Raw genomic sequence first — 13,159 nt, forward strand, 5'->3', positions numbered from 1 at the left:
TAAATATTAAAAAAAGAGATATTTACTTACTCTTTAAGAAAAACGTTGATTGTAAAGATTTTAAACCTTTAAAAATCTCAAAAAACGGCAGAGCACAAATCACATATGCTAACTAGAGCTTTCTGTACAATTTACAGTGCCTCTCAAACCCAAAAAAGTTTAAATTAAAATTAAACAAAAAATATCTCACATAAAATTAATAATTAGGTATATTGTTGCTTACACTTATGTTTTTTTTTTTTTTTTCAATGTCCCTTTAGCCCTTTTAAATATCTATAAACACAATATTTTCTACATAAAAATTTCTAGTATGAATTTTTCATTTACCGAATTACCGGTAAATTTCAAAAATTTACCGGTAAGTTTACCGAATGTTTTTTGTCAATTTATCGGTTAACCGGTAAATCGGTAAACCGGTATACAATCCCTACCTTTGAGATATGATTCGAGACCGCATAAATTCTTTCTTACGCTTTGGCATTGTTTTTGTTTGTTTCACACTACACTATTCACTTTTCAATTTCTACTTTTTTCTGTTATTCGTACACTTTTACTAATAAAAAATCAACTGAAACATGTGCGTCACACTTCAACAAAAGCCATTCCAACTACTCACACAAAACGGTCCTGCACTATTAGAAAACATTTAAGATTAAGATAAAAATTACATTATTGCCAATCTTATCCGTTTTCACAGAATGCAAGTATTAAGTCCCCCGTTTCCAGATTAATTAGAGAATTTTTACAGAAATCTAAAACCATGTTCGATTTCCCGCAAAAACGCAAAAACCCACATCTGCGCCTGTAAATCCTGCACGTCGCTTTCTCTTAACACTTCAATTGTTACTTAACCGCTTCCATTGTTAACACTTCCCTTGTAGGGAACTGTTATAAACCTCTCCCCAATGAGAAAATTTAGAAAAATTCCTTCTTAGTGTACATTCTCATTCAACTTCAACTCCTAACTGTTTGGGCTCTGCTATTTCCAAGGGAAATTTTGGCAACTAAAAATAATATTGTCGACGATATCAACTTTAATATTAAAAAGAAAATTCCAGGTAATATTCGAAAGAAAATTCAGATCTGGCAAGAGCTCCTGCTCTTTTAAGTTTGGGCATTGTATAAAATATAAATCAAATCAACTTTTTATTAGCAAATACACTAAGTACGCTTTACACAGTTTTCACACTTTATTTTCGATTTATGTTTAGTCACTGTATCACTTTGACTACTCACACATCACTGTTTGTTTTTATTCGCTCACTGCACTGCTTTGGAATTTTCACTTCTTTTTCGGTTCTTTCCTTCGTCACTGATAAGAAACTGACGTTCGAACCCACGACGGATCTTGCTGTGTATACCAGTGGCGTGCCGTGATATTTGATAGTAGGAAAGCTGTGTGTCTGTAAGAAGCCGACTTCCAGGGGCAATCAGTTAATTGTGCGTCAGTGATGGTCAGGTGAAGTGTCCATTCATATGGTTTGTTCGATAAGCCAGTAAAAACCGTAGATTTCTCTAAATGTATTTTTAATATCACAATTACATTCTAAATCGCTAGCCACGATATAAGCGCTAAAATTATAAATAAAATAAGAAAAACTTACTTGGTGAAATAAAATGTGTGGTAGATGTAGAGTATATACCTAGTACAAAATATTGTTCAATTATATTGATATATTGATACTTTTAAAGTCAATTATAATTAAATATAGCTTTGTAAAGAAACGTACATAAAAATTTACAATATTCTTTACTTTTTAAAACTTAAAACAATACACTTATTCAAATAGCTCCCTACGAGTGACTAATGGATAAAATCAGAGACGGTCCAGGTATGTGCATGCATGCGGGCTGCCAAATCTCGGGGGTGCCGATACCGGTCAATGTCAAATGCCTCTTTTGTCGCATTACTAGTTACCTCAAAGGACGCGACAGGGTTGTTGTACATTTTAAACGTTTCTTGCCATAACTCTAAAAATCTAAATACAGTAGCCTCGTATAACGTACTTAATCCGTTCCAGGTGCACGTCCTTTAAGTGAAAAGTCCGTTATACGAAACGCATTTTACCATAGAATTACATGTTAAAACATATAATTCATTCCGATGTGTAAAATAACCGTACTGTACCATTAAAAAATGAAAATGGAGCAGACACCAATTATGCCGGGTAGTCAGATGTTGGGAGAAGTTGGTAAAGGAACACTTTTTTCACATATTCATACAGATACAGACTTTTTACACATTGCAGCGGAACTCTTTTTACTGTTTTTTAATCGGAGTCAGTTTTTTAACCGGGGCTTGCAGGGTCAACTCCTCTTGTTCCATTCTTTTTTTGGCAGCTGACTTCTTAAAAAACATATCCAAGGTGATCTGTTTCGCTCTCTTCTTCAACACCCGACAGGTGTTGAAGAAGAGAGTGTCATTATAGAAATCATTGGTCCTGTTGGCCTCAGTTTGGATAATGAGTGTTGGTATACTGCTGAACCTATCCCCATTTGACAAGGAAGTTTTTGTCAACTTACACTCCTTCTGATAATTTCTTGCTTTGTTTCAATTGAAATCACCTTTCTGTATTTTAGAAGCCATGATTTGGACAACACTCGAATAAATGTAAATACCCTGCACTGAGGTGATGTACTGTACGTAATATATACAAGGGAGCAAGCCGAACCCAACGGGCGCTCTGTACTTCAGATATACTAATAATATATTGTAATAATACTAATATATTATAAAAATAGCAGATTGTCATTGGCAACGGCAAAAGAGTGGAAACATCATTCGCACTTGTTCGCAGAAAGTCCATTATTCGCCTCACGTAACGGCCAAACAGAAAGTCCGTTGTTCGCAGCGTCCGTTATTCGAGGCGTACGTTATACGAGGCACCACTGTATGTTAATCTAAACATAATAGATTGTCCGTCGTTTGTTTTCTAACTAATCCGTTCTAGGATCAGGGTCCACGGAAATTTCCAAAATTTACAACTTTTCGGTCACTGTCATTGAACTGGAAAAATATCTCTCTGTTCCCCACTGTACTCGGCTAGAGATTGATTTTGTTTAAGTAAAATTTCGGGTTTTTCGTCGGGTTTTATTTATGTCCCTAATTCCCTAATCGCTTAATTATTTAACTAGTTCTTAAGTAGAAATAAGTCGAAACCGGTAACTTTGTACTCGAATATTTGTATTCTGGGGGAAAAGTGGAAAGACAAATTTTTATGACAAACGGATACATAAATCGTAAATTTAAGGAAAATAAATTTTAAAGCTTTTTCTGTATCTCTTGCATCTCTCTCACTCATTAAATTTAGTTGTAAATGACGCTGTAAAAGTAACAGTTAATTTTTTAACATTATACAAGAATTGTACACGTTTTTTCCTACATCTCCTTAGAGATGGGATATACGAATTCGTAATATCACTGGTTTAACATTGAAATCAGTGAGTAATATAAAATCAGAAAGCGGAATAAAAATATCAAATATTTTAATGGATTTATTTAAAACTCCTGTCAACTATACAGAACTATCGTAAAAACATACCAGTAAATTCTTATCGGTTGGGTTAAGTTATAAAACTACTCGTGATTCACATAATTGGGCGAAGGAGGCCAACTATCTAGTGGGCAGGTGGCTAACAGCCCAGAACCGATCCTGGATAGAATTGGAAGTCTTATGTACGTGTATAGCTTCCACCCAAGTTCCTAGGCTTCCACCAGGTAAACCAGGTGAGGGTGGTGCTCTGTAAAGCGCATGCTCGAATTTGGCTGTTTAGAAGCTGACAATACTACTCTTCCTTCTTCTTGGTGCCATGTCAGATTTCTGATGTCGGCGACACCCGGCGCAGATTAGTAAGTAGTTAATAATACGCCAAGGTGTTACTGGGGAAGGTTAGTACCCAGAGTGGTTTCCCGATGCCTTCTCTGGGGCGTGATGTTACGCGAGGGGAAAGAATGCCTTCCGGGAGGACTTTTATAGGGAATTCGCCTCCTATTTAGTCGTTATCGGCAAGGAAAAAACCCGGAAAACTCCAAGCAGCCAGCCCGTCCGATCGCGGAGCGAACCCAAGACCGAACTCCCAGTGTTTAGGGTACAAAGACCGCTCGGCCACTGGTGGGCACTACTTTTCCATTCCGACACTAATATTTAAATAGACAATAGCAATTTTTTTCACGTGTAGTACAGAAATTTGTAATAAAATACATAACGCGGTTATAATGAAATATTGTGCAACTATTTTCATATAATTAAAATTAATATGTATTTATATTTTAGAAAAAACAAGGGAAGCTGCGCTTCCTCCTCTTGGAATGACGGCAAGCCACTGTTATATACCCCCACCAATCGGTAATTCCACCTGTACTTCGAATGGCCCACAATGTTGCAGAACACTCCACAACATTCGAGAGTTTTCTGGAATGTTCCACAATGATCTGAAATGTTCCGGGATGTTCTGGAACGTTCGGGAACATCCGGGGACATTCTGGAATGATGTGGTATGCTCTTGAATGTTCAAGACTGTTCTAGAAATTTCTAAAAAGCTAAATTTCCAGCCCTTATATCTCCAATAGCACGCCCTTTTAGTTAAAACGGGAACCTTCTTAATGAATGGGAAATAGAGTGCTACCACACCACATAACTCCGTTGATCGTACCTGGGAGTCCAGGTACGATCAACGGAGTTTTAGCAGCACGCACATTGTACATTTACCTTTATAATATATATTTATTGATTATTTCTAACTTATTATAGTTAAAACAATCTCGTAAAATATATACAACAATTAAAATAATAAATAGTCATATGAAAAAATGAGATTTTTAAATATTATAAAACTAATTAAACAGGCCTACTTGCATCTGAAGTACTGTACATATAGATTGTTATTGCTTTAATTAAACAGGTTTTAATTCAGACAACTGTATGCATGTAAATAATAATCTTTATATACTGTACCTACGTTTTGTGTTTGGCTGTGTATGTGTCTGTGTTTTACTAAAAGTGTAATCCGCCAAAGATACTAGTTAATATTTCCATTCTTCTTATAAAAATACACAAGTATATACGTCTGTAATCTCGTCACTGATGTAAGAACGTTTTCAATATTTTACTTATACTATATTAGTAACTACAAAAACTAAATATGACTTTTCATCCTTAAAAAATTGCTAACTATAATGGTATTTTTAAACGACTTTAGAGAAATAATATTGTGTGTTAATTTCAGACAAAAATAATAAATAATAAACGCTAAACTTAGATAACTGATCAGATTTCTCTTTATTTTTTTCAGATAACTTTTCTTATCGTTCTCCTAATGCACATTTAAGCTGCAAAATGAAATTGGATTGCTTAAGAAGAATTTTTTGCCGTATTTTTAAAAAATTAGGAAAAACGGTTGGACGGCATCCATATTACTTTATAATTTTACCGATAATTCTGTCAATTACACTCTCCATATTTATCAGAACATTAACTACTAGTAAGACATTTAACGATATAATAACTCCCGACACAGGAAATCTTTTTACAGTGAAAAAATTTTTAGAGAATACATTCTCATTTAACTCATCTCAATTTTCTGATCAGCTAAGAACTCCTGATTTACCAAATACTCTGGCAATATACCTGTTGAAAAAAGACGAAGGAAACATGTTTGAGAAAAATATACTTTCAGAAGTGAAATTGGTCGACGAAATCATACAAAATATACAATTAGAAACTGACGGAAAGACAATACAATATACAGATCTCTGCACACGTATAGACAAAAAATGCTTTGAAAATCCTATTATCGAAGTGATTTCTGAAGCTGGAATTGATTCCATACTACAAAAGAGAAAGAAGCTAAAATACCCTGTAGATATAGATCTCTTGTCTTTCACTTATAAAGCCTATTTTATGAATTTAGGGGGTGTTACAGAAGATTATCACAACTACGTAGAAAAAGTAAATGCCGTTTTGTTAGTATATGCAACTGACGATAAAAATGAATTAAAAAACAAATTATTTATAAAATGGTCAGCTCATGTTTATGACACAATTCAAAAATATAATTTCACGTATATCAAAGCTGTTCCAAGTTCTGTTCCAATGATAGAGCAAGAGTTTCGAAAAGAATTTGATAGAACGAAACCAAAAATTGGAGGTTTGGTCGCAGTTATGATTGTCCTTTCGATATTTCTCAATATGAGCAATAGCTGGGTGAAAAGCAAACTTCTTCTTGGATTAGTAAGTGTGATCAACGCTGGTTTGGCTGTATCGTCGTCTTTCGGATTAATGGCTGCATCGGGTGTTGAGTTCACTTATTGGAATGCTACAATTCCATTCTTAGTTCTTGGTAAGTAAACCAATGTTGCTGCAACGCACCTAAACGATAATGCTGACATATTAAAATTTTGCATCTATTTCAGTTACCGAGATAGATGATGCTTTCGTATTAATAGCATGTTGGAGAATCACTAATCCCAAACATTCAGTTGAAAAACGCATGGAAGTAACATACGGAGAAGCAGGAGTTTCTATTACTTTGACTTCACTCACTAATTTCATTTCGTATTGCATCGGGATGATGGCTCCATTTCCTTTCATTCGAATATTCAGTTATTATACTGCAACTTGTGTCGTTTTGAATTTTGTATATCAGATAACGTTTTTCGGGGGATGCTTGGCTTTGAGTGGATATAAAGAAGAGCGTAATCTTCATTTCAAAAAATTTGTTAGATGTGGTAAGTTGAAATTTATTTATAAAGAAAGATAACGTTTTATTACATTAAATTATTTTATGTTGAATATATGAAATGATGTTCGAAAAAAATTTTTATAATATAGGATTATCTGTTACCTGAATGTTTTGTTACATATGTTTAGTTTAGTTAGTTCATATTCTTGCATCAGAAGTACCTATAGAATGTTACTGTTTAATGGTCTTTTGCAGTATAGTACAAATATTCTAATTAATTTAATATAAAATTTATATTTAATCGTACCTTGATTCTGCTTGATATAAACGTTTGTGGTGGAAAATTGTCTATTTTAACAAATAACATATACGATCAGTTAACCGAATAACCGAATAAAATGAGTACTTTTAAGTAGACAGTGTTTGTCACACAAAGTTTTTTCAGTTATAAGTGAGGTACCCTAGTAATAGCAACATGAGGAGCAGATGCACACAGTCTTAAAAATCACACGAAAAAACAGAAAAAGTTTGATAGTCTTCTATGAAGCAGAACATGTACAGTACAAACAAATATATTTGCTGTCGATTTTCGTTTCATTTTTTATTTCTTTCTTTACATTAATATTGCTATCGACATTGACTTTGAAAAGTTTTTTTTTTCTCGATGTAGATATCTAGATTAGTTTTGAACCTTCTTTTGTACATTACACTACATTAATGGAAATGTACAAATTAACAATTATTCGTACGTTACCGTTACGAATGTTAGTCAAATAGAAATCCTAACATGTCAGGAAACATGATAAAATTTTAACAATAGAGATATTAAATAAATCTCTCAGCGAGTGATCAGGTGTTTATTTATCTATTCTTTTCTGCTGAGTGCGCTTTGGTTTGTTGATATGAAATAAATAAGTTAACGCGTAGTAAAAAAATACCTATACAATGTTAGTATCCAGTTTGTCCTATATTTAATGAGATTTCCTTTTATTATATTTGAAACGATTAAAAATATATGTAAAAAAATATTTACTCTACATCATGCCTGCACAAAAATTTTCGCTATTTTGTCTCACACAAACATAAAGAAACGTGTAAATAACTACAATATGATGATAATAGGCCGAAACTTTAAGAGAAGTGTATATTTCACATGCATGCTCACTACTCATTTATTACAAAACTAAAATAATAACAAAATAACTTCAGTTCCGTTCCAATACTTTCTTGCTAAATAAAAAAAATTTTCGATTTAAATAAGAAAAAAATACAAGTTTCCTGCTACATTGTACAGTTTACACAAGATCGGCCTACGTCATCGGCCTACGTTCAATTAATTATATGCAGAAATATTAGTTTGAACCGTGAACTCTTAGTTTACTACCTACTGAAAATTTAGAAAAACAGTTTGATAAATTTTATATAATATTTTTGAGTTTTTAATATGTTTTGCTTCATATATGAATTTCAAACTTTTTCATTTTAGAACAAAATGATGAAGATAACCAGAATAATAACGCCAAAGAAGAAGAATTTACTATGGCACATTTTAGAGATTCATTAGGAAAGATAATTTCCAATCCAATAGTAAAGATAAGTATTATTATAATTTACATCATTAACTTATCCTTTGGAATATGGGGCACATTTCACATGGAACATGGTATTAAGTATGAACGTTTATTTGCAAAAGACTCTATAATTACAGAAGGGCACAGTATTGGTCTAAAGTACTTTAGACGTTATTCATATCCGTTTCACATTATTATTAATGAAACGTTGGATTACTCAGATATAAATGTACAAAAATCGATAGAAAAACTGTTGACAAAATTCGAGAAACATCCAAATATTGCCGGAGAAGAATTCACTGTGTCTTGGTTGAAATTCTACAAAGAATTTCAGAAAAGTCCTGTAGCAAAATTTTCATTACAAGGCTACAATATGTCAAACAAGCAGGACTTTATCGATGGACTTCGCGATGTGTTCTTTAATATCCGAGCTGCTCAATCACTGTCTAATGACATCGTCTTTAATAACAACAAAACTGACATCTTATTCAGTAGATTTTTTATTATGGGAAAAAATTTGAATACTTCATACGCAGAAAGAGATACATTAAGAGATTTATTTAGAATTGCTGACGAATTCGACACTCCTGTACTTGTGCATTGTATTTTTGCAGGTCTTATCGAGCAAGGAATCATCATTGGAGAAATGATTCAACAATTATTTTGGATTACTGCCATATTAATAACATTAGTTTTTTTACTGTTTGTACCGAATTTACTAGTCGCAATTACTGTTGCAATATCTGTCGTATCTGCAATGGTAGAAACATTAGGTTATATGTCGTTTTGGGGAATCAACTTGGATATTATATCAATGATGAGTCTTATTCTGTGTGTGGGATTCAGCGTAAACTATCCTGCTCATGTTTCTTATGCTTATGTCACCTCACAATGCAAAACACCAAACGAAAAATTAAAAGATTGTCTGTATCGTATTGGTTTTCCAATACTTCAAGGATCATTGACCACGGGAATAGGAATATTGATTTTATATTCTGATGTATATTTTCTTTGCACATTTGCGAAAATTGTAATACTTGTTGCTATGGAAACGGCTTTTCATGCTTTGCTTTTTATTCCTGTTATTCTTTCTATCGTTTATGCTATTTTCAATAATTGATTAATTTGTTGTGAAGTGGGAAATTTTTATCTCATACTAATTTTTAAAAATTGTAGGTAAATAGGTTAAAGGTTGTGATATTTGTGTTTAGTAGTGATAGTAGAAGTAGTACTTCTTCCAATGATACGTAGCATAGTGGGCTGCAATTGTATTTCATCTGTTTTGATCTTGGGATAGTGCTTCATCTTACTACCATGCGAAGTATAACCGAGGTCTTCTCATGGTCGCTTGTCACCAACGGAACCAATTTCATGGCTAACCGATCCTATTATTTTTCATACGAAAAATTTGGCCGGCAAGTCGTACTCTTTTTGATGCTACAATGCTATGAAGTTTACACATCTCAATTTTTTTCGAGGATTTCTTCATTGGCGATATGATCTAAATATCTATTTATTATAATTCGTTGTAAGCATCAATGTGGAAGATATCCAGCCTTTTATTAATGTTTCATGAAGCCTTCCAGGACTCACTAGCTTAAATAGCTATCAAAATCACAAACGGAATTTCGTTCTCAAAGAGATGGAAGGTGGATCAAATCTTGTTTATCCACCAGAAGACGGTCGCTGTCCTTATTATGAGGCACTTCCCATCCACTTTCGCTTTTCCATAGTGCGAAATAACACTACCTACTCGCGACTTTCTCCAATTGTTGTGATTCGACAACTACTTTTTGCGTTTGGGCAGAGATATATACACGCATAAATTTTCGATTTCGCTGCAGTTAATGTAAGATCAATTTTGTCTGCCCCCGACTGAATGTGGCTATGGCGTGCTGTAGCTATGTCCCACTTTTCCCAATAGGGCAATATCGACAACAAAAACCAAATTTCTAATACGATCCTGGTTAGACCAGAGGATNATAATATTATAATTCATTATAATAAATGAATTTATTATAATGAATTTATAGACAAACAAAGGAGACAAACAAAAATTTATTTGGAAAATACAAATATTTGTTTTATTTGGATCACTAGTTAATAAAAAATGACAAAATACCATTTTAAAGTGCATTTTTTTTCGTCTAATCAATATATATAATAAAAGTGCGTGCCGCTAAAGATCAAAAATAAGTCCCGGTACGATCAAGGCTATTATATGGTGTGGTACCCCTCTATCCCCCATTTATGACGACGCTTCCCGTTTTTACCTAAAGAGCATGCTGTTGAAAATATAAGGGCTGGAAATTTTGCCTTCTAGAAATTTCTAGAACAGTCCAGAAAATTCGAGTGTATTCGAGAGCATTGCACAACGTTCGAGAATGTTCCGGGATGTTCTGGATCGTTCGGGAACATCCCGGAACATCCCAGATCATTGTGGAACGTTCCAGAACACTATCGAATGTTGTGGAATGTTCTGGAACATTGTGGACCATTCGAAGTCTTTTTTGTATGGGTGGGACTACCCATTGGAGAAGGGTGTATAAAGCAAGATCCGTCGTGGGTTTGAACGTCAGTTTCTTATTAGTTACGAAAGGAAGAACCGAAAAAGAAGTGAAAATTCCAAAGTAGTGCAGTGAGTGTATAAAAACAAACAGTAAAGTGTGAGTAGTCAAAGTTATACAGTGACTGAACATAAATCGAAAATAAAGTGTGAAAACTGTGTAAAGTGTACTTAGTGTATTTGTTAATAAAAAGTTGATTTGATTTATATTTTATACAATGTCCAAACTTAAAAGAGGAGGAGCTCTTGACAGTACTGAATTTTTTTTTTTTTTTTTTTTGGATATTACCGAGAATTTTCTTTTAAATATTAAAGCTAAATATTGTCGACAATATTATTTTTAGTTGCCAAAATTGCCCTTTGAAATAGCCACTCCGAAAAATAATATTAATAAGATGCGCAGAGCCCAAACGGTTAGGAGTTGGTTAAAATTTGGTACACAGTTAGGGTGCGTCATGAGAACGTACACTAAAAAAAGATTTTTCGAAATTTACTCCGGGGGGAGAGGTTGTTAACAATTAAAATGTTAACAGTGGAAGTTGTTAAGTAACAATTGAAGTGTTAAGAGAAAGTAACGTGCAAGATTTACAGGCGCAGATGCTGTTTTTTGCATTTTTCGAAAAATCGAACAAAATTTTACATCCATCTAAAAATTTTCTAATTAGTCTGGAAACTTGGCAATCTAGTTCTTGCGTTCTGAGAAAACGGGTAAGATTGGCTATAATGTAATAATCTTAACCTTCTCTATTGTTACTTTTTTCCGGGGCAGCGCCGGGCTCATCAGCTAGTATATATTATAAATTATATGTAGCCCAAAAAGTAGTCGATGCGAGACATAATATTTTTTACGCTAAACTAAAAAAAGTGTAGCCAACTTTTTGGCGCAAAGTAGCCAAATCATGCAACGCTGGAAGCAATATTAAATAAACTGGAGTTGGGCTCAAAGGATTAAATTTGTATACAATATATTCATTAATTTTTCATCAATTACATACAAGGACAAAATATGCTTAACATGACTAGAAAAATATACATCTTGATACTTCGTGTGATCGTCTTCTTTATAATTAAAAAGTGTTTTTTTTTTTACCAACAAATTAATTCTAGCTAAAATATGATAAATATTTGACATTATTTTTCGAAAAATACAGACTAGTCATTATTTTGTAAAATAAGTGCCCTATAAGATTTTGCATATCTTCTAAATTCTGTTTTTCTTAATACAAAAGACATATCTCAAATCTTCGTTCGTTGCATCAAAAGCTTTCTTATAACATTTAGTCATTAACATTGATTCTGTACTTGGTGGGTGGATAGTTATTTTTTCTTTTTTCATTTTTGTTAAAGAAATATACGCGTTAGATTGGGATTTTATCAATTCCATAAATCGATTTTAAATGGGCGAATTTTCGAAGATTTACGCTATCTACTAATAGATCTAGGTCAAACATTTGGACACGGGGTCTTCGGTATTTCTAGGTTTGAGCCCTGTTTTTTTTTTTACTAACATTCAGTTTCGCGTTAAAATTAGTATTATTCTAAAACACATTCTAAATTTAATATTATATTTATTAAAATTACCTTTTTAATGAAGACAACACGGTTATGTGATAAGGCATTTAAAAAAAATTAATGAGTCTTTCTTAAATATCGATTATATTTATAATATAATAAGACATATTTTAGGGAGTGAAATACTAAAAGTTATATCAGACAAGTGTAATTTTTTAAATAATAAAAAAAAATTTATTTGCAGCATTGATTATACATAATAGCATGTGTCCATGCTATATAGAAAAGATTTTTAACAAATTTTTTTACAAATTCATCGTTATAAAATTTATCAGTTATACTTAATTCTTTTAAACATTGATTTTTATTAACTTTTATAGAAAATAAAAACAAAAATATCCACAATTTATCGAATATAAACTCTGAAAAACAATATTAGTCCAGCAACAATTTTTAGAACTTCGCTTTATTAATTTTATAATTTTTGTTTTTGTCAGGTTCATTCCATAACTATCGTAGTAAAACAAGGTTTTTCGGTAAAGATCGCGAATTCCCAATGATTTTCAAAAATGTTTTTCTCGTCACACACTGATCTACCAATAATTTTAAAAGGAAAATATTACTTTCTCATGGAGAGAATACGATATAATATTTACCACATGAGAAAATGAAGGAAATGACAAAATAACCTTGTTTAAGTATAAATTTACGATCCAAAGTAGCACGAAATTTTTGATCGATGTAATTATCTTCATAATTCAATCAATTTAATCGTTTACTCAAATTCTGATCCTCAGGATAGTATACAAAATACGGTTCTCGAGTGATC

At 32.7% G+C, this 13,159-nt stretch overlaps 1 protein-coding gene across 1 annotated transcript in view; it reads left to right on the forward strand.

Moving 5' to 3' along the window:
• The window catches only part of LOC111636450 (patched domain-containing protein 3-like), a 12,016-nt gene extending 2,644 nt beyond the window's left edge, over positions 1-9,372 (forward strand). The window contains exons 2-6 of the mRNA XM_023381700.1: positions 3,607-3,727; positions 4,275-4,346; positions 5,293-6,339; positions 6,413-6,727; positions 8,168-9,372. Coding sequence (XP_023237468.1) covers positions 3,607-3,727; positions 4,275-4,346; positions 5,293-6,339; positions 6,413-6,727; positions 8,168-9,372 — 2,760 coding nt within the window. The remainder of the gene's footprint in view (positions 1-3,606; positions 3,728-4,274; positions 4,347-5,292; positions 6,340-6,412; positions 6,728-8,167) is intronic.
• Positions 9,373-13,159: the final 3,787 nt, after the last annotated feature.

This window comes from Centruroides sculpturatus, unplaced genomic scaffold (assembly GCF_000671375.1).
Source record: "Centruroides sculpturatus isolate CEXI.00-Female unplaced genomic scaffold, Cexi_2.0 scaffold963, whole genome shotgun sequence".
Taxonomy (NCBI): Eukaryota; Metazoa; Arthropoda; class Arachnida; order Scorpiones; family Buthidae; genus Centruroides; species Centruroides sculpturatus.